The sequence below is a fragment of the Carassius auratus genome, chromosome 22 (genome assembly GCF_003368295.1).
Source record: "Carassius auratus strain Wakin chromosome 22, ASM336829v1, whole genome shotgun sequence".
Taxonomy (NCBI): domain Eukaryota; kingdom Metazoa; phylum Chordata; class Actinopteri; order Cypriniformes; family Cyprinidae; genus Carassius; species Carassius auratus.
This window is the reverse complement of record NC_039264.1, coordinates 18,383,958-18,404,120: the sequence shown is the minus strand read 5'-3', so window position 1 is coordinate 18,404,120 and position 20,163 is coordinate 18,383,958. Positions and strand designations below refer to the sequence as shown.

General features: G+C 36.0%; 1 protein-coding gene across 1 annotated transcript in view; it reads left to right on the top strand.

Annotated features, from left to right (window-relative positions):
* Nucleotides 1–7,641, top strand: part of LOC113039889 (serine/threonine-protein kinase Nek7-like) — a 47,530-nt gene extending 39,889 nt beyond the window's left edge. The window contains exon 8 of the mRNA XM_026198038.1: nt 7,415–7,641. Within this exon, the coding sequence (XP_026053823.1) occupies nt 7,415–7,626 (212 nt within the window). The 3' untranslated portion in view covers nt 7,627–7,641. The remainder of the gene's footprint in view (nt 1–7,414) is intronic.
* The last annotated feature ends 12,522 nt before the right edge of the window (nt 7,642–20,163 follow it).

The following is a 20,163-nucleotide window of genomic DNA, read 5'->3' as shown; positions in this document are numbered from 1 at the left end:
CTTGAATCCCTAACCATGCTAGGCTCGGACACCCTATGGTGACAGAGCAACTCTTGTTGCGTGAGGAGGTGTTGCTTTTAACACGCCTTATATTCAAGATGACCTGTTGTTTTAAATCTCATTTCAAGAGTAAACAAATTGGTTAATAGCTTGTCTTTTGCTTTATAGTTTGTATTGCCAAAAAGATTATTTTCTCCATTAAGATCAGATTGCTTGTGACATTTTAATATTATAAGTATCATATTTCTCTTGTCTGATCACGTTTAGACTACCTTTATCATCATCTAACACTGCTATTCAGTTAATAATACTAATTAAGAACACTAGTATGATACTGTTTCATTACTATGAACCTTTTTCAAAAGATTGTGATGATGTGTTTCAGTGGTCATCACTACCGTAATTCCTCCTCTATTTTGATTTTGAAAAAAATAATTATTTTAAAATGTTTATAACATTTATGACGCTATACTCGTTACCCAACTATTACGACTGCCAAGACATCCATAAATGTAAAAAATATTTATATTGAATTCGTTTTTATTTTTATATTTTCCATCTGCTTTTTAATTTTAATTTTAAAAAGTATATATTTTATTGTTTATACATTTTTAAATATGCAAACAATTTTTATTTTATTTTTTATTTTACTAATTCAAGGTACGCTCAAATAAAAATACTTAAAGTAATATATAATCTATATATATATATATATATATATATATATATTAGGGGTGTAACGGTTCACAAAATTCACGGTTCGGTTCGATACGATACACTGATGTCACGGTTCGGTTCGGTTCGGTTCGATACGTTTTAGATACAGCAAAATGTAAAAACATCTCAACTTTTCAGAATGCCGCAAGCGCACCGCGGGTCATGTGACAAGAACCAACCAATCAGCTTCATCCTTTCCCGTAACAACGTTGAGAGCTCAGCCAAGATGAAGGAGCTACTGCAAGCGATTTTTAGAGCTGCAAATCCATTTATCCTTCGCTGAAATTTCCGCGTCTCATGGAGAGAGCACGTCATTGTTGCTTAGCAAAGACAGACGCCTCAGGAGAAAGACGCGCTTAGCGTTTTCCATGCGTTTTTAGGCACGATATGTGAACGGCCCCTAAGGCGCTCGCTCACTCAGCACGCGCTGAAGGCTCGTTGCAAAATGTCTAATGCATTTAACAGACCAGAAATATAAGATCCTAAAATAACCAACAGGTCTGGTGTTTGGGTTGGATTCCCTGTAAGCTATAGTGTCTAAATGCTGCAGGGATAGTTTGCTGCGTGCATGTTTCTCCTTTTTTTCGTCTTTTCCCAGATAGTACTGACGCATATATCCCAGATATTCCCGCTGTTTTTTTTTTGTTTTTTTGTAATCCCGCTGGTGTACCCTGTCATGTTGCAGATGCGACATACCGTTGTTTATTTATCCACCACTCTCTTGCCATCACCATTATAGCTTAAAGGGAATCCAAAGTGCACCCAAACACCAGACCTGTTGGTTATTGGAGGATCTTCTCATTTCTACTCTGTTAAACGCATTGGCTATTTTGCAACGAGCCTTCAGCGCGTACTGAGTGAGCGAGCGCCTGCTGAGTAGCCTAACATAAACATATAAGATGGTGTTTTTTTCTTCTTCGGGGGTGTCAGGGGCGTTGCCTGTTACGTTGTTTGGGTTATTGGGCTACCTTGTTGAACGCATATCATTATATTTCTCTCTCTCTCTCTTTTTTTTTTTTTCAAATATAATTAATTACTCCAACGAACCGTTCGGTATACATAATGCGTACCGCGTACCGAACCGAAAGCGTCGTACCGAACGGTTCAATACGAATACGCGTATCGTTACACCCCTAATATATATATATATATATATATATATATATATATATATATGTATATATATGGACCAAAATATCATAGACACTCTAGCGTTATGCCAGTGAGTTTTGGACTGCTTTACATTTTCCTTATGAAGTGTGCTAACATACTTAAAATATTAATGTGCCAATTTTGATCTAATATCCATTGCATGACTTCTATTTTTGCATTTACAATTATTAGGCTGTTGCTGACAGGTTACAGTGAACACAACACAATTAGCACATAGGAATATATTATAATAACTACTGTCTTGTATTCATAGAGCTACTATATGAAACGGAATATAAATGGAACATAAATCCAGTATGTTTGTGAAATGTGCATCTGTGTGTAGGAGTGTAACAGTATGTTTTATGTCAGCGCTTGATGAGTATGATGTCAACAAAAAAAATAAAGTTTTGCAATTGCCTAGAAATAGCCAAGTTCGCAGCATGTCTAGCATCAAGATTATGTCTAGCCTTCACCTCACTGCAAGCAACACTGTGAGAAACGTGTAAACCTGAACTCACAGCGCCCTCTACAGGACGCTCCGCTCCCTTGTTCAGAAGTCCGGCTCTTCAAGATGAGCTACAATCTCCGCAAGGGTTTAATCAGGGCTGTCCTTAATCATGTCTTAATGGTGCCTGCGTCACCTGGGGACCGGAGGAGCCGGTGGATCCATACGACCACATCATCCATTCGCACCTGCTCTCGGGGCCGGTGCCACATGGTATCATTTACAGACTGCCATGTTAGGGATCCCTAACAAGGCTTTTTTAGGACCCTAACATGATTTATAACCGCTAATGCATCGGCGAATTGTACCACCGCAGTTGCACTTGTCTTTTGTAGAGTTATCTACCTAGCTACCTCCCTACCTACTTATTTATTTATCCGAGCGCCTGGAATTCTTCTCTCGGGATGTTTTAGTATTGACAGTAGGAATGTACAAACGAGCATAAAGACGCCCAGGTAGGTACAGCACACATGCGAGAGAGAGTCTCCTGCGCTTCTCTGTCACCTGTCCCATAGGCTCCAGCTCTCCATACGAAGGCTGAAGGTTGAGCCTTAGCAGGGTATGAAATTCATGAGTGTCTACATGGCAGGTTAAATTCACCCATGGGCAAAGAGACCTTCGATCTGTGTCTCCCTCAGGGCGGGCAGACCAAAGCTTCCCGTTCTCGCTCGCTCCTCACAGTCGCTCCCTCTCTCCGTTTCTCTCACTGCATGGGGGCGGTTTGGGGTGGAGGGTGCAGGGTTGCTTCGGTACAGTTTGGGGGTTGACAGTTCAGCCTGTAATGAGACAAACCACCACGGTAGAACTCTGGGATGCGCATTGGATGGAGGTCTGGGAAGTGGCGTTCCACGGCTGTCAATTCTTCTCTTAAGAAGCCGAGCCCTAGCCTTTTAACTCCGTCTCAGAGTGGCTCCGCAGCTCACAGATACAAACAAAAGCGCAAGACTGAAAGAAAGGAAAGATAGCTCTTCTTAACGTTTCCTGCCAAAGGCTTCCTAGCTTTTAAATTAAGCAGGGTGGTGAGCTGAACGAGAGGGGAAATCGGATCAAAAGGAAGTCGGGAAGAGATATAACAATTAAAATAAAGGAAACTGAGCTAATCCTGAACCTTCACGTTATGCTATTAATGCCAAGAGCTGTGCTAATTACGTAAAAGCATCAGGGTTTTGAGGAGACTAGGAGAGCTGTTCTGAGGAGTTAACGGGACCGAACAGATTTAATCCCTCACTTTGCGCAGTTCACACTACTTTTTAGTAATTAAGCATATTTGTGGATTACCACGTAATTAGCGTACCGTTGAGAGTCAGCGGTAATCTCTTCTATCGTTCAAAAAAGGATCTTCACCATTTTTGAAAATGTATCTTATGTTATAACAATTCATAATAATGGAATGAATCCCAACGCAGCCTACGATTTATTTGCATGAGTAAGTAATGCACACTTCATTAGAAGTGCTACTGAAGTAGTTGTTTTGTAGTGCTAGGCTTTTATGAAACTATTAGCATGAGAGGAGATTGACTTTTTCAATGATTTTTTTTTTTTAAGTTACGTATGTGATGAAAGAGTCAGTTTCTACGTTTCTTTTTTTATATATAGTTTTTCGTAAGCTAGTGTCAACTTTAATTAGATAATTTGTGAGTGTATTCCCACAAAAAAAATGTCAACACTGATGTTTTTAAAACATTGTTTTGTTTTAGAATCCTGCAACATTTACAACACTGGCTCAACTAATAGCATGAGTTTGGAGGTGGGGCTTTATGTATGGGTGGAGTGTTTCAATTTCTGTTTTGCTTTTTTACAGATATTTATTTGTACCATATTGGTTATCAAACAATATTACAGTTGGCATACATTGATTAGTAACAGTTAAATGGATAGTTCATCAAATAATGAAAATTGTCATTCCAAACCCATATGACCTTCGTTCTTTGGAACACAACACATTTTTGATGAAATCTGAGAACCTTCTGACCTTCAGTATACAGCAACACAACCACTGATGTCACATGGACTATTTTAATAATGTCCTTACTACCTTTCTAGGCCTTGAATGCGTCAGTTGTGTTGTTGTCTATGAAGGGCCAGAAAGCTCAGATTTTATTAAAAAATCTTAATTTGTGTTCCTGAAGATTGTCAAAGATACTACGGGTTTGTAGAGACATAATTAAACACCTAATTTTTCTTTTTGGGTGAACTATCCCTTTAGATGTAATCCTTCGCAAACTTCAAAATCAGTATCTATTCTTTTTCTTTATATACCTTTGTTTTTCTAGTTTTTTTTGGATCATCATTGGATAAATACTGTGCACTAATGTATATTGAAGTCAATAATATTGACTGGTCAGATTCTGTTGTATATATCTCATAGGCCAGCTCTCACCTTCTGTTTGACTTTCTTTTACTTTTATAAAAGAAAAGCTTTTTAACATAGGTCGGTTTGACACACTGATTGCATCATAGGATGAGATGGTAGGAGAGAAGGGCCACGTCTTTGCTTGTGTTTTTCTCAGCAAGTGTTTCAACCTCAGCCCCGCTACCCAGCCAACCATCCTGACACCGTTAAGTGTCGAGACGTCTCGCTTTGGCTCTTGTTCTCGCCACCTGAGACTTCTTAACGCTTTGTCAGATCTGAGTTGTTTGTGCCAAGGCTAAACTTTCATAAACTGCAAGCATTTGTCAGAATGTTTTTTTGTTTTTTTTATACTCCATTCTTTTTTTCCCCTCCCTCTTTCTATCATCAATCTTTCACGCTGCCTGGCTGGTTGGCCACAGTCACTGAGCAGTAAGGAGCTTGTCACGGCTTTAGGGAGTATAGCGTAGGGAGTTTGACTGGCCTCTTGGGTCCCGCTCTTCTGCCTGATGGCTATTAGTCACTGCCAATTACCCACAATTCTTTGCAGGGCCACAGACTAAGCGACCTGACGCTCTGTTCAGTCTCACGTCTGTCACAGTGCGATTCTCAGTGCCTTTCAGCATATGTAACATCATGGCATGTAATCATTGTTTACCTTTGGCAGGCTTCCCAAACATTTGCGCTGTCTTCCATTGGTGGAGCAAACAGACAATCCAGCATCAAACCAGTATATATTGGATTTTAGCAGTCACTCATTAGCTTAGGTACAGTGTGAAATCATCAGGTAGGACCTAAATGTTCTTGTGGCACAACTGGTAGAACCATCAAAGACGGTTTTGGTACAGTGGCTGTTTTGGTTTTATTGAATTTCAAAGACAGACAAAGAGTGGAGCAAGGGAAAAAAAAAAAACATGAGTGAACTGATTAAAGTTTCATTTTTGGCCATGTTGAATGGCTCCTGTTGTAAATCATTGAGGTTATTTTGTAATGAGAAGTGAATGAGAGATTTGAAATCTCCTCACATGTAAGCTGAGATTTTCATTCCCCAATACATATACTTGCAGTCTAAACCCCCCAGCTCGCTAAACCACCCACCTACATGCATTCATGAACATTCACATTGACATGCAGCTCCATCTATAAAAGTTGTTCTAAAAGTCATAATCTGAATGTCAAACCACCTCTGTTCACAAATTATACAGGTTTTTTTTTTTTTTTCAGATCAAGTTAGTTACGTCATATGTCCCAAACGAATGCAGTTTTATTTCATTGCCATTGTTCTATTAAATTCTGTGTGTGTGTATTTAGTGTAATTTCTTTTTTGTTATAGCAGTAGTTTATTTTTATAAGTGTCTTTAAATAGTTAGGTTAAATACATTTAAATGTGATGTTTGTTGGAATCTTAACATCAGTATTTAAAAAAAAAAATCAATAATTATTTTGGATATACTGTACAATAGGTGTATGTCGAGCAGAAGTGTCTTTGTTTCTGTGTGTCTCAACTGGGTTTTCAATTAAATCATGGAAATTGAGAACCATGTGTGCTGGTTTGTTTTAAAAGAATCTGTCAAAGGGACTACGCAAATCAGAGTTCTTGTTGAATAAGTTATATCACACTCACTCATCCACCTGAAATAAGTTAAAAAGAAATATGTTTTATTTGAAATAAATTAGAAAATTAACTTATAGAATATAAGATATATATAGTTGAATATAATCAGCATAACAGTGGAAACTAATCCAGTATTTTCTTTTAATATTACCAATGGGCAATATGTATATTGAAAATAAGAGGACCTAGGACAGATCCTTGTGGCACTCCATATTTTATTGGTGATAATTGAGATGACTCCTCATTTAAATAAAGAAAGTGAAATGGTACAGGTAGGATCTAAACCATCCTAAAGCCCTTGTATATCTGTATAGTTTTGTAATCTATCTATAAATATGTAATGATCTATGGTGTCGAATGCAACACTAACATCAAGTAAAACTAGAAATGAGATGCAGCCTTGGTCTGAAGTCATTTGTAATTTTAACAAGAGCAGTTTCTGTGCTATGGTGGGGCCTGAAATTCGTGACTGAAATTCTTCATATAGATTTAAAAAAAATTTGCAGGAAGGAGCACAATTGAGCAGACACAACTTTTTCTAAAATTTTAGATACCGTAGATTTGAGTCACAGCCCTAGTTTTCAGCATCATTATTCTAGTCTTCAGTGTCACATGATCCTTCAGAAATCATTCTAATATGCTGATTTGCTGCTCAAGACACACTCCTATTATTATCACTGTTAAAAACAAGTTAACATTTTTTTGTGGAAAAACGTGATGCTTTTTTTCAGGATTCTTTGACAAAAGTTCAAAAGAACTGAATTTATTTATTATAAGTAGAAATCTTTTGTTATATTATAAATCTCTACTGTCACTTCTCATCTTTTTAAAATTTAAAACGCTACTAACCCCAAACTTTTCAGTGGTAGTATACAAACGGTTTACATGTTTTTCCCTCAACACTGTACACACGCATCACTGAGTTTGTTGTTAGTAACCTCACTTTAGTCATCTAAAACTCCTCAGTCTGAAACCTTTGTCAATGAAGCATCCATGGATGAACTCCTCGCATAGCAAACCAGACAGCCTAACTCTCTCTCTGTCTCTATCTGTTTTTTTTTTTCTGTTCCAGTGGGCACCCCATATTACATGTCTCCCGAGCGAATACACGAAAACGGATATAACTTCAAATCTGACATCTGGTCGCTAGGCTGTCTGCTCTATGAGGTAAGGTATAGAAACCCATCCCATCACTCCCCCTCCTCCGTTTATACACCCCTACCCTCCCTTACTCTCCCATTCTCTTCCCGAGCTTCTGCCAGCGCTGTTCGTCTCCTTTTGTGAGACTCAATCCTACACCTTGCGGTCTGTTGTGAAAACTACAATATGGTTTTGTACTCCGAGGTAAATGGTCTCTGCGAAGGATACCTGCAGTATGTTTCCAAGCTGATGAGGAAATTTGAATGACATTTACATGTGTTTTAAATAACATCCACTGCTCTTACTATGAAATGATACTGACTGCTTTGATTGGACTTTAATAGCATATGCTTCTCCTCGACACAGCAGACCAGGATCCATTATACTCAGAGCAGTGGTTTCTCTTCAGCTTGCTGTAAAATGAAGTTGCAAGAAGGTCAGCTGTTTTTTTTTTTTTCCGGCTGTGATAAATCTTTAGACCTTAAAGGGGAAGTTAAAGGGATAAGGATAGTTTAGTCACCCTCATGTCATTCTGAAACCTTTTTCAATGAAACACGAAAGTTACATTTTTGAAGAACGTCCATTCCTCTCTTTTCAGTATAATGAAAGTAAGTGTGCCACGCTTCAAATGACAAATAACCATAAAAGTAGACTATTTGACTCTATTCCAAATTTTTAGAAGTCATATGGTCATATTCTTTAATAATGTTCACCTCTGGTGAGATGTTAGATTTAGGGTTAGCAATGATTGAGTTTGTTCTTGAATGAGTAATTCGCATAGTTTTGTGAATTGGTCCAGTTGATTAAAAACAAAACAAAACAAAAAACTCATTTATTAAAAAGAATGATTCATTTACAAATTAGACATTACTACTACTTGCTCTCAGAAATAAATCAAGAACAGCTATAAAGGTCAGAATTTCAGTGATTAACTGTTTAGAAGAATGCAAAGCTTCAGAAAACCATACGAACCATTTCAAGGATGCTTTAATGTGCTCTTTTGTCATTTTTAAGCTTGGTAGCCAAAATATCTTAAGTGCCAGTGGTAAATACATAAGTACATTTCAATAATTTATAGGCCCCCCGGGTTGAAAACCACTGTTTTTATAGGATTCAATAATGTATCTTAGACTAGAAAATAAAGGCAAACTATTTCAGACTGTAGTAAAGTAATTGGAAAGGAAAACATTTCCATGGATTCATGAATACGACCTGGATATTCTTCAAAAATTCTCATTTTGTGTTCAATGAAAGACAGTTAGTCTTTGAAATGACATGAATGTGATTAAGTGATGATATAATCATAATTTTCAGGGGAACTGTCCCTTTAAGCATCTGACAGTGTGAGATCTTGCAGAATAGATCTTTGCTAAAGCGCAGATCCTTTTTCAAAACTGGCCATTTTGTATGTTTCTATGTGTTTTTTGGCCCTGGTTTCCTCTTATCCAGGTGACTTGGGCCACCTGGAATGGGTAGCAGCAATTCGTAAATGACACAACGTTTGATCCCAGGAGACATACTGGCTACTGAAAACTGGTGTATAAACACACGCAAGCAGGCGCAAATTCACACTCGCACAGTGTGGAAATAGACACATTGTTAGTCCGGTACCCACTCTATCCCTTCAATCCCCAGAGTGTGTTTTTTTTTTCTTTTCTTTTCTTTTTTTTTTCTCTGTCTTTTGCCTCTTTTTTGGGGGGAAGCTTACCAGTAGCTACACCTCCCAAAGTGCCTGGGGCTGAAAAACAACCATCTGAGTTCTCCGCTGCTTGGAGACAGCGTTTCTTGGCACTAATTAGTCTCCCATAATGCACCAGGCCCATCAGTGTGATCAGTCCGCCCTGCTTAGCAGTGGCCATGGGTCAGCCAAGTGCGGGGAGAAGGCAAACGGGGAACAGTTGTGATCTCTTAAGCTTCTGTTAAAGCCAGGTCCAGGCTCGGCCTTGAACAGATCGGTGCTGTCGCCCCTTGGTACAAGAAGACTTTCATCTTGTCCCGCTTCCAGCAGGTCACGTGACCTAGAGGAGGCGGGGAGCTGAGAGGTGATGAAGTGACATCTGTTTGAATGACAGATCTGATGATCGGCAAACCCACCGGCAGTTGCTGTGATGTTATAGTAAAGGAGGACTGTTTTTCTTTCGTTATTACCAAGTTTTGAAGTTTTCAGTTGATAATCTCAATGTTTATTAAAAATGTATAAACTCTAAAAGTCAAAAGACAACAAACATTTTATATATATATATGTATGTATGAGTTACTGTAGTCTGTCGTCAATGACGTCCTCAAAGAATTTTACGATCAAATTACTTAAAATGTTATTATTATTTTATTTATGATCTATTCTATGCGTGGGTAATTGGTGTGTTCTCTATAAATAAATGAAAAATAAAAAGGGTTTCAGAAAAAATGCACAAATGACTTTACATTTTTAAAATATTTACATATTTAATTTGTATTTTTAATTTATATATATATATATATATGTACATACACACACACACACACACATTTACTAAATTACAAAAATCTATTTATTCTCATTTTTGTAAAGTTGCATCACAACCTGAACTAATTTAGAAGTTTATGAAATGTTAATAAGCTGTAAAAAGCAGGTTTTTTAAGCTTTTGTTCTTCATTATAATATCAGAGCATGTTCATAGTAGTAGAGATGTATTCAAGCCATTGAATGTATGAAATCAATTTTTAATGCATTTTTAAATAATTTAATAGATGGGACAAAAAGAATGTTGTGTCATTTCATTGACATTCATTTCATATATATAGGCCCGTATATTGTGTATGTCCAGTTTAATTATTTATTTTGGAGTGTGTGTGTGTGTGTGTGTGTGTAAACATTTTCTTAGTAGACAATAAAAAGCTAGCTGCAGTGTTGAACTACTGAATTGGTAATTTGCAGACTTGTGCCATCTTCCATTGATCCTCATTGATCTATTTTGTGTGAAAGGCCTATATGTGTGCATGTAATTCCTTTATTCTGAGAGCATGAATCTTTCAGTCGATCTGTTATGGAGGATTCGAGGAGGGGGTGGGGGTGGTGCAAGCTGTTGAGGTCATAAGGCCTCGATTGAAAATCATCAATACCTGTGCATTGTATTCCTCAATATGCATCTGCTATTCCGTTTGATGCTGAAACTCGCAGTTGGTGCTCATTTGGTCAGTCGATGTGGCTGGCCGGCCATCCTGTGATGAATAGGAGGGGTGCAGGACAAGGCCAGAGTTGGAGTTGACACCCAAAGGCCTTCACGGCAGACGGGACACGTGCTCTCCACTGTGCATCTGTCAATAGAACTGCACTGTACTACACGGTCCATCTGCATTATTGACAGCTCTCTGCATCATAGCGAAAATGTGTGGTTTTGTGGTAAGTGGAAGAATTGAGGGTCACACTGTCTGTTTGGGTGTTTAGTTCATATGTTGGGAGTTCAGCAAAGTACCTAATAAATGTTTTAGTAGGCTGAAAGCTTACTGCTGATAAACTTTATACCAAGTTTTTGCAGCCATCCACACACATCCACACGTGTGTATGAAAAAAGTTAAAGTAAAATTAAAAGTAGTAGTAGATGTAAAAATACTAATTACTCTTTTTTTTTTAAATATATATTTTCCAAAACATGTTTTATTCTAAAACTAAGAGAAAATCAAAAGTTATGTTAACAATTTTAGTTAGATATCTCAAAAACTGAGCTTTCTGTAAGATTTAGTTTGACTGAAGTACCAGATATTTCCACTAGATGAAATTCATTTCCTATTTGTTTTCAATGCAATCTCTTTGAACCATGTCCATCATTTTTTTAATTGTGCTACTATAACAAGTGCTAAAACCTTAACCAAGTTTTGCACCTTTACAATGAAAATGAATAATAATAATAATTTGAAATAATGGAATAAAAAAATTTGGTTAAAAAAACTTTATTGTAAGTAGTTTGTGAAAAAGGCGTAGGTTCTTAAACCATATAGCAAATGTTTGGCGATATTTTTTTTATTTTTTACTTTTTTTGTTCGTTTTTTAGCTTTTTTTCGGTTTTAGTCATTTCAGTACTTCAACTGAAACTTATTTTTAAATTAAGTTTCATAAAATACCTAGTTTAGGTTTTTAATCTAGTATGTTTTTATAGTCTGCATTTATTTAATTTCAGTTTTATTTTAGTTAACGAAAATAGTTTTTAATAGTTAGCAATAACAACACTGACTTTGATGTTAAAGTGCGGAATGTAAAGGAGGATTTCATTGCTTGGACCGGCTGAACAAATATGCTTCCTTCAATGTAGTTAGTGTCTTGAGATCAAAAGGACACATCTTTATGATGGTCATGCTTATGATGCTTAAGCACTTTTTCTGGATTCTCTTCGTAGATTTATATATGCATATTTTAATAATGTAAAGACTAGTTTTTTTTAGTGAATCATTTAGATAAATTAATCATTTGCTGATTCAGATATTCAAAATCAAAGAGTTTAATCAAAGTCCCCACCACTACAGTGCAGCGAATTCACCTTTCCGTTGACTCCATTTTAACCCTGAATAAGACCACAAATTTTTATGGATTCTCTTCTATATTTTCCTTACCCCAACCATCAAGACTGTTTCTTGTGGCTGTATTAGTCTATGATCTACTAACCCATCCTTGGAGAACTCATGCGATTGGTTTTGGTGTTGAGTTTTATGATTCTGAAAATGAAAGGATCGTCTCAAGCTACCCAGATGGCCCTTTCCGTGTCCTCACAGTTTCCGCCCCGCAACATCTCCTCTCTCTATTAAAGAAAGTTCATATTGGTGGATCTCTGTGCTCACGGTCTGGCCCGGCCTTTTGAAGTCCTCTTAAACCCCTTCTTAATAGACGTTCTCGAAGGTGTTTCAGATTTATGTTGGCATAAATAAGAGGCAGAGACCGTTGCATCTCCCTTCATCGCAAAAACACGAGGCCAGGTTTCCTGCTGCAGGTTTTACAATTAAACTGTGAAGTCACATCTTCGTTTACGACCATGTGTTTTGAGTAGAATGTCAGAGATGAGAGCCGAATCGGATTAACAAGAGCGTTAAAAGCAAAGAGATTAGCATGCACACCATGCAAGAGGTGTGTTGCATTTTTGATACGTGTTGCTAATGATATTCTGTCATTAAATAAGAATGCTTAGTCCGTAGTTGCTGGGATGCATTGTAGCACTTCGTTTTCAGAGTTCGGAAGGTTTATATATTAAATTTTTAGAGCAGATTTTTTGAGAAGTGTTATCCCACACCTGAATAGTAAACATCCATCAAGACGTTTGAGTTAATTAAGTCCGCCCCACTTCCTATTCAAATATAGATTACCCAGTATACCTTGGTGTCTTCTCACCACGGATCTCAAATTTTAATTTGATAGCTTAGTGAATTAATTTGGCCCAGCCGTGTACAGCTGCGGAATACTCATGTTCTTTAAAGATGCTTTGGGAGTGCGGTGTATGTGAACGCCGGCGTCTCGGGAAGAACTCTTAACATTCTGATGAGCCGCCGCACCCATGTTTTGCTAATGATGCATAAAACCGAGAAACGCTGCACACTCATTCAGCAAATTTACAAACATAACACGTGTCTGAAACTTTTCTTCTTGGGGTGATGGTGCTACTAAGAGAAGAAGTGAGGATTTTTCCTCTTCTCATCTGTTCAAGGGGAAAACCCAGAGAGCTTAAACAGCACTGTGTGTGTAGGTTAGGCATTCGTACAAGTCAGTGCCTGTCTGTGGCTTCAGATGGAGACTTTTTTTTAAGTCACAGAATATGGATTCATATTTAATTGTGTTCCTTTCTTATGCATGCGCCTCCATTTGATTAATATATCATTAGAATTGTGTGAGAAGGATGAGCAGCATGAAATGATGGGTTTCTCACACTCAAACTCGTGAGTCTTTTTATATGCTACGCCCTCTTCCATGGCCCTTGAGAGCCAGGACCTTTGCTAGAAGATTAATTGGCATGCAAAGAGTTCAATGAAGTACAAAGATCAATATTAAGATGGAGAATCGAAAGATCTTCTAGATTGAGATGAATGCTGATGTGATAAGCCACTGTTTATTTTCATGTTATGCTAATATCCAATAAATGACTGATATTCAAATTCTAGGCTCTTGTCAAAATACAGTTTTATATATATATATATATATATATATATATATATATATATATATATATGTGTGTGTGTGTGTGTATAATGCTCGGTTATATTAAGTTCTACAAGTAAATTTAGGCATTACAACATCATTATGTGGGGTATGGAAAATGAATATAAGTTTGAGATTTTCCAAAAATTACATTTTTAAATTAATAGTGTCAAAATATAAGATAGCAAAGTGAGAATGCATTAAAATATATTATTGACCACTACGATACATAACAAAAAAATATATAATGTTGTCCAATAACCAATATGGTACCAACGTGTCTGAATATATATATATATATATTTTACATAGAGCCGCTGTTACTACACAGAGCCATTGTTAACTGAGAAGCTGCGCAAATCCACGTTCATTTTCAGCGTTAATTTGCGCATCTTCTCAGTTAACAACGGCTCTGTGTAGTAACAGCTGCTCTATGTGAAATCATGCACCTGATGGAATTTACCGCTGATTAGAGAACCGGCTTTACTGACGAGATGCGCATTAACGATCGGCGCACCCCTTATATATATATATATATATATGCACGTTGTGTATTAAAAATATATAAATAGCTTAATTTTAATTTTAACTCATAATGCAAGTTTGCATTGCATTCTCAGTGCTGCCACATGGGGCACTGTATTAGCACAAAACTGTCTTTTAAAACATTTCAAAACATTAATCTTTGTGTGTGTGTGTGTGTGTGTGTACTTGTCTACCTATCCAACAGGGGACCATGGTGTCGTTACACACTCACCAACAGGGGACCTCAGAGCTAAGAGGGGACATTTTTCAGGTCCCCTGTTAGACATGCCTTAAATCATGCTAAAATCAACTGAAAAAGCCCCTGGTGAAGTTTTTTTAATTTTGACCAAGTGGGGACCTGGACGTGTGTGTGTGTTTAAACTCATTCTCAGCAGCGCCCCTGTAGGCCGGGGCAGGAACTGTAAGGGCAAATTCACACACGTCGTTCACACTCCTCTATTGTCTGAATGCCTGCTGTTCCAGAGAGGAGATTGAACACAAACCAGTCTTAAACTCCTAAACTCTTAAAACATTCCTATTCTCGAACATCCAGGAGGACCACATTACAGTGAGGCAAAATAGTGTCTGAATTATTAGCATTATTATTTCACTCTAATGCTAAAAAAAAATTATTTGTATATTTTTTACCCCAAATTTTTTTAACAGTGTATGTTGAATGTCAAGAACTGGTATTTTATTGTTATCATCAACATTGCCATAGCATGCACAGATAGTGAGAATGTGAAATATTGTTAAATGTACGGTCAGCCAATCAGGCGTCACACTTCACCATCTAACAGGGGACCAGTGTGCTTTTTTTTTTTTTAATGCAACAATCAATATATAATTTTGAAAAACTGACATATTATAACCAAAAATTCCTCATAAAGTAGACTACCAGTAAATTTGATAAAAATTATTCTGCCAATAGACCTGACCATTTTTTGCTTAAGTGCTATCTGATATTATCAAGATGAATTTGTTCTGACAGGTTAACTCTGAGTTCTTGTCATCTTTTATTACCATTATCTAAACTATAGCAAATAAACTGTGAGAATGTGTGAAATGTTCAGGGTGTCTGAATAAATGTAGTTTTTACTGTATACATACACAATATACATATATGTACTTATAATACTGACACATTGAGAAGTGTCATTATAGTTAGTTTGTAGGTACTTAGTTTCTTTATTTTTCAAATAATAATAATAGTAATAAAAAGTAGTAATATAATTAGAGTCAGCCAGCTGTCAACAGTTCAAGGGCAGAGGTAATGCCTCTTATAATTAACTATATATATATATAATTATTATTATTTTTTTTACATTTATTTGACATTTTCTTGGCTTAACCCCAATACACTTCTCAACGTATGAATGCAATCAAAACCCATTCCTGAGAAGGTCCTATCAGTGATGATAATCTATCTACAGATAGATAGATAGATAGATAGATAGATAGATAGATAGATAGATAGATGGATGGATGGATGGATGGATGGATGGATGGATGGATGGATGGATGGATGGATGGATGGATGGATGGATGGATGGATGGATGGATGGATGGATAGAACAGATAGATGGAATAGTGCTAATGTTGATCTGAACACTTAGGTCCCCTGTTAAATGGTAAACTGCGACATCTCTTTGGTTGCTTTGACATTTCTTGCCAATTTCATGTTAACTTTGAAAATATTCAATTGGCTAAATTTCTAAATCAATGTTACAATCAACATATATTGTTACATTGTATTATCATCCTTGCCATAGCATTCAGAGATGGTGAGAATATGTAATATTGTTAAATGTAAGGTCAGCTGATCAGGCGTCACACTTCACCATCTAACAGGGGACCTGTGTGCTTTAGTCTAGAGAAATCACCACTACATGCACAGATCTGTTGCCGTGTATGTTTAGTATGTACAGTTTAGCCTGTGTGGAATTGTTTTTATTATTTGACTTTTTTCTGTTCAACACAAACAAAAATGACCCTCATTGGCCGATAAGAAACATCAAAGGAGGATTCGTTGTAGAGTGTCTGACAAAATTAATGTCTTGCAATGTATAATCTACGCTCAGCACCGCCGAGTGTTCCCGCGATCATTAAATCGAAACATGTACGTGTATTTAAAAGGGATTTTTATACGCCGCATTTTGAGAGTGACCCCCTGATGCTTGCAAGTTAGGCTTCATAACATATCTAGACTGTTATTAGTATGTAGGCTATAACAGGTTTTGTAGTTGTCTATAGATCTGTTATCTTTCTCTATTTGAACTTTGAATATATAGAGAGCACTTATTGTTTCTACTTAATACGACTATTATGTTATTTGTTATGTGTTTATTTGTATGTTCAGTTTGTGAAAAGGAGTTCACTTTCAGTCGGTCACTCTCAACGTCACATCGGTGATGACCGACACATTGTGATCCCAATTCTAGAAGCTCATAATTCATGTACGGTTCCAATGTCTAAAGAGACTCAGATAAAATCATGCAGGAGAAAATCCAGTCAGTTGAACAAAACCTTTTACAGAGCTTGAGTATTGTTGTTTTTACTGCATATGATAATTCATACTCAGAAAGTAGAACTGAAATTATATTTATTATAAGATGATTTTTCCAGTCAAACATTTTTAGACCAGAAGTTGGTCATTAAGATTCCTTTTTTTTTTTATCTGTAAAAATCTTGTCTTGTGGCTTGAGTTAAGTGTTGGCATTAATGCTAATCAAACAATAAAAGGCGAGAAGAAAAATAATTACATTAATTTCTCAAGTAAAGCATTATTAATTTGTTTAATTTACATCAACAAAACAAATTTATGGGTTAAAAAGAGCAGAAAGAGCTCTTTAAGATAACAATTGCATGTCAATACTTCTGACAGTAAAGAGTGCATGTGTTAGATAAAATGAGTTTGGTCCCCAGTTAGATGGTGACGTGTGACGCCTGTTAGACTGAATCACCTCTTCTTACATCACAGACACATTAACATTATATGTTAAGTTAAAAAACAATATTATATGTTAACTTAAGAAACAAAATTATATGTTAACTTAAGAAAGAACATTATATGTTAACTTAAGAAACTACATTATATGTTAGCTTGCTGCATTGAAAAATTTCAATTGAGTTCAGTAAAACACCTTTTAACTATGCCACTTTAGCTGTTTAAAACTGACATTTTTCAGAGGCTCCATTTTTTGTAGGGTATTATCAGCATTGCCATTATATTCAGAAATAAATAAATAAATAAATGTAATTTGTTAATAGTAAAGGCAACCAAACAGATCACGTCATGCTTCACCATCTAACTGGGGACCGGTTTGATCTTGGAGGCCAATTTGTGCATTTTTTTAATAGATAGATAGATGGATGGATGGATGGATGGATAGATAGAACAGATAGATGGAATAGTGCTAATGTTGATCTGAACACTTAGGTCCCCTGTTAAATGGTAAACTGCGACATCTCTTTGGTTGCTTTGACATTTCTTGCCAATTTCATGTTAACTTTGAAAATATTCAATTGGCTAAATTTCTAAATCAATGTTACAATCAACATATATTGTAACATTATATTATCATCCTTGCCATAGCATTCAGAGATGGTGAGAATATGAATTATTGTTAAATGTAAGGTCAGCCGATCAGGCGTCACACTTCACCATCTAACAGGGGACCAGTGTGCTTTAGTCTAGAGAAAACACTATTATATGCACAGACCTGTTGCTGTGTAAGTTTAGTATGTACAGTTTAGTCTGTGTAGAAATGACCATGCAGTAGTGAACAAAATGGTGACCTAAACATGGAAACATTGAAATGAACTGATTTTGTTCAAGTGAAAAAAATTATTGAACATCATTGAACCAAATTTACACTTCAGATTTCACCAACAAAACTTTTGACATTGTATGGGTAAAAACCAGCAGAAAGAGCTCTTTAAGGTAACAATTGCAGGTCAGTATGTTTAATAGTAAAGAGTGCATTTGTTAGATAAAATGAATTTGGTCCCCAGTTAGATGGTGATGTGCGATACATGTCTGACTGGTTTGCCCTTTCTCGAATAATAAACGCACTATAAAGATTCTGGAGCTTAAAACTCAACAATTCTATTACTGACGAATACTGTTAAATTTAAAGGGTTTATCGTGGACTACGGTGTTTATAGTTTTTATTCGTTTAATACGCAAATTTTACATTATTTCGAGTTTAATGAAACAACTTTTTTTCTGTCAAAAACAATTTTGTTTGACATGAGTAGCATATTTTACTAACTATTCAGCAGATGCTGTAAAAAAATCTTACATTTCATCTTAAAATCTTAAATTTAATTTTAACAACAGTTTGTAAGTAAAAGTTCTTAATGTCAGTTTACAGTTAACCCTTGGCGTAAATTTTTTGTTTGTCCATTTAGTGCAGTTTGTCCATGTGCAGGGTATTTCACTGGTTTCATTAAGATACCTTTGCATCAACAGACAAACGCTGTGGACAGGGACATTTATTACGTCAGTTTTGTTGTCTTTTATTTCAAACTCAAATTCAGCTGTATTTTATGATGACGGTGTTTATGGAGTGGAATTTTTTTCAGCAATTAATACCTCAATGTTGAAACTTTTCACATAAACTTATTGTATGACTTCAGAAGACTTTGAATACAACACAAATAGTTTTTAATACTTTTATAATCTTTCTTGCACTAAATGTCCATGAGTATGTGTACCCCAATATATTATTTCATCAGGAAATAACATTTGCCCATAGATTCTGCATATTGATGCTAAAGGTTTCTCATTCAAAGCCATGGAGCGCCTGCATGTGGAGAAACAGTGTTTTCTGTCAATATGTGACCGGTTGAGAACGCTTGAGAGTTTAAGCAGTGTGGAAATAGACACACAAGAGATTCTGTTAGAATGACTTTGGTCCCCAGTTAGATGGTGAATTGTGATGTCTATTTGGCTGATTTTGCCATGAGAAGCCTACTAAGTTTAATTCTATTAAGCCATTTTTTTACATTATTTCTGAATGTAATAATGACATATGAGTTACACATATTATCTGTCTTTATACACAATTTTGACTATTATGTATATTAGTATATTACTTATATTACTAAAAATTACTTAAATTACTTTTGATTGTTCACTAGTAGTATTAATATGGATATTTTTTTTTACCCTAAAATCTTTTTACAGTGTTTGTTAAACTGGTATTTTAGTGTTATGATCAACATTGGCGTTGCATGCACAGATAGTGAGAATGCTAAATGTAAGGTCAACCAGCATCACACTTGACCATCTAACAGGGGACCAGTGTGCTTTAGTATAGTCACATCACTTCTACACTCTAAAAACTCATAAGTTCTAAATACTCAATTTTTTTGTGGACACCAATTATCTAAAAAAAAAAAAAAGAATAATTAAGCAACTCTATTTTTTTTTATTTACTTATACATTATAATAATTACATGAATTAATTTAGTCAAGTCAAGCTAAAAAGCTTTCTTTTTGCTTAATGTTTAAGTGCAGTGTACTTAAAACTGTTTATCATACATAATGTTTTCCATTTAGCAATTATTTTGGTACTTTATAAATTACAAATACTAACTTAAAAAAGAATCAAAAACTCAAAAAAATATTCAGCCTTTTTTAAACCGCACGATCTGTGTATTTCTGAATGTCAAACACTGGAAGATCATCTCATCACAACTGCAGTGCTTGCAGGACATTTCATTGTCCATGATAACACAATCAGCAGGAGAGGGGCTTGTGTCAGTGATGTCTCGCTCAATTCATCCTGGAATAAGCACAGAGAGGAAAACTTTATCGTCAGAGACTAAAGTAGACATTAATATGTAATGCCAACAGAGTGGGGGGAACTTTAACATCAGAACCCAGGAGAGTAATTCACCATGGGATCGTTCTAGAGCTGGGCGATATGGCTTAAAAAACAAACAAACAAAAACTAATTTACAATTTTAATTGATTTTCCCCCTACTTAAAA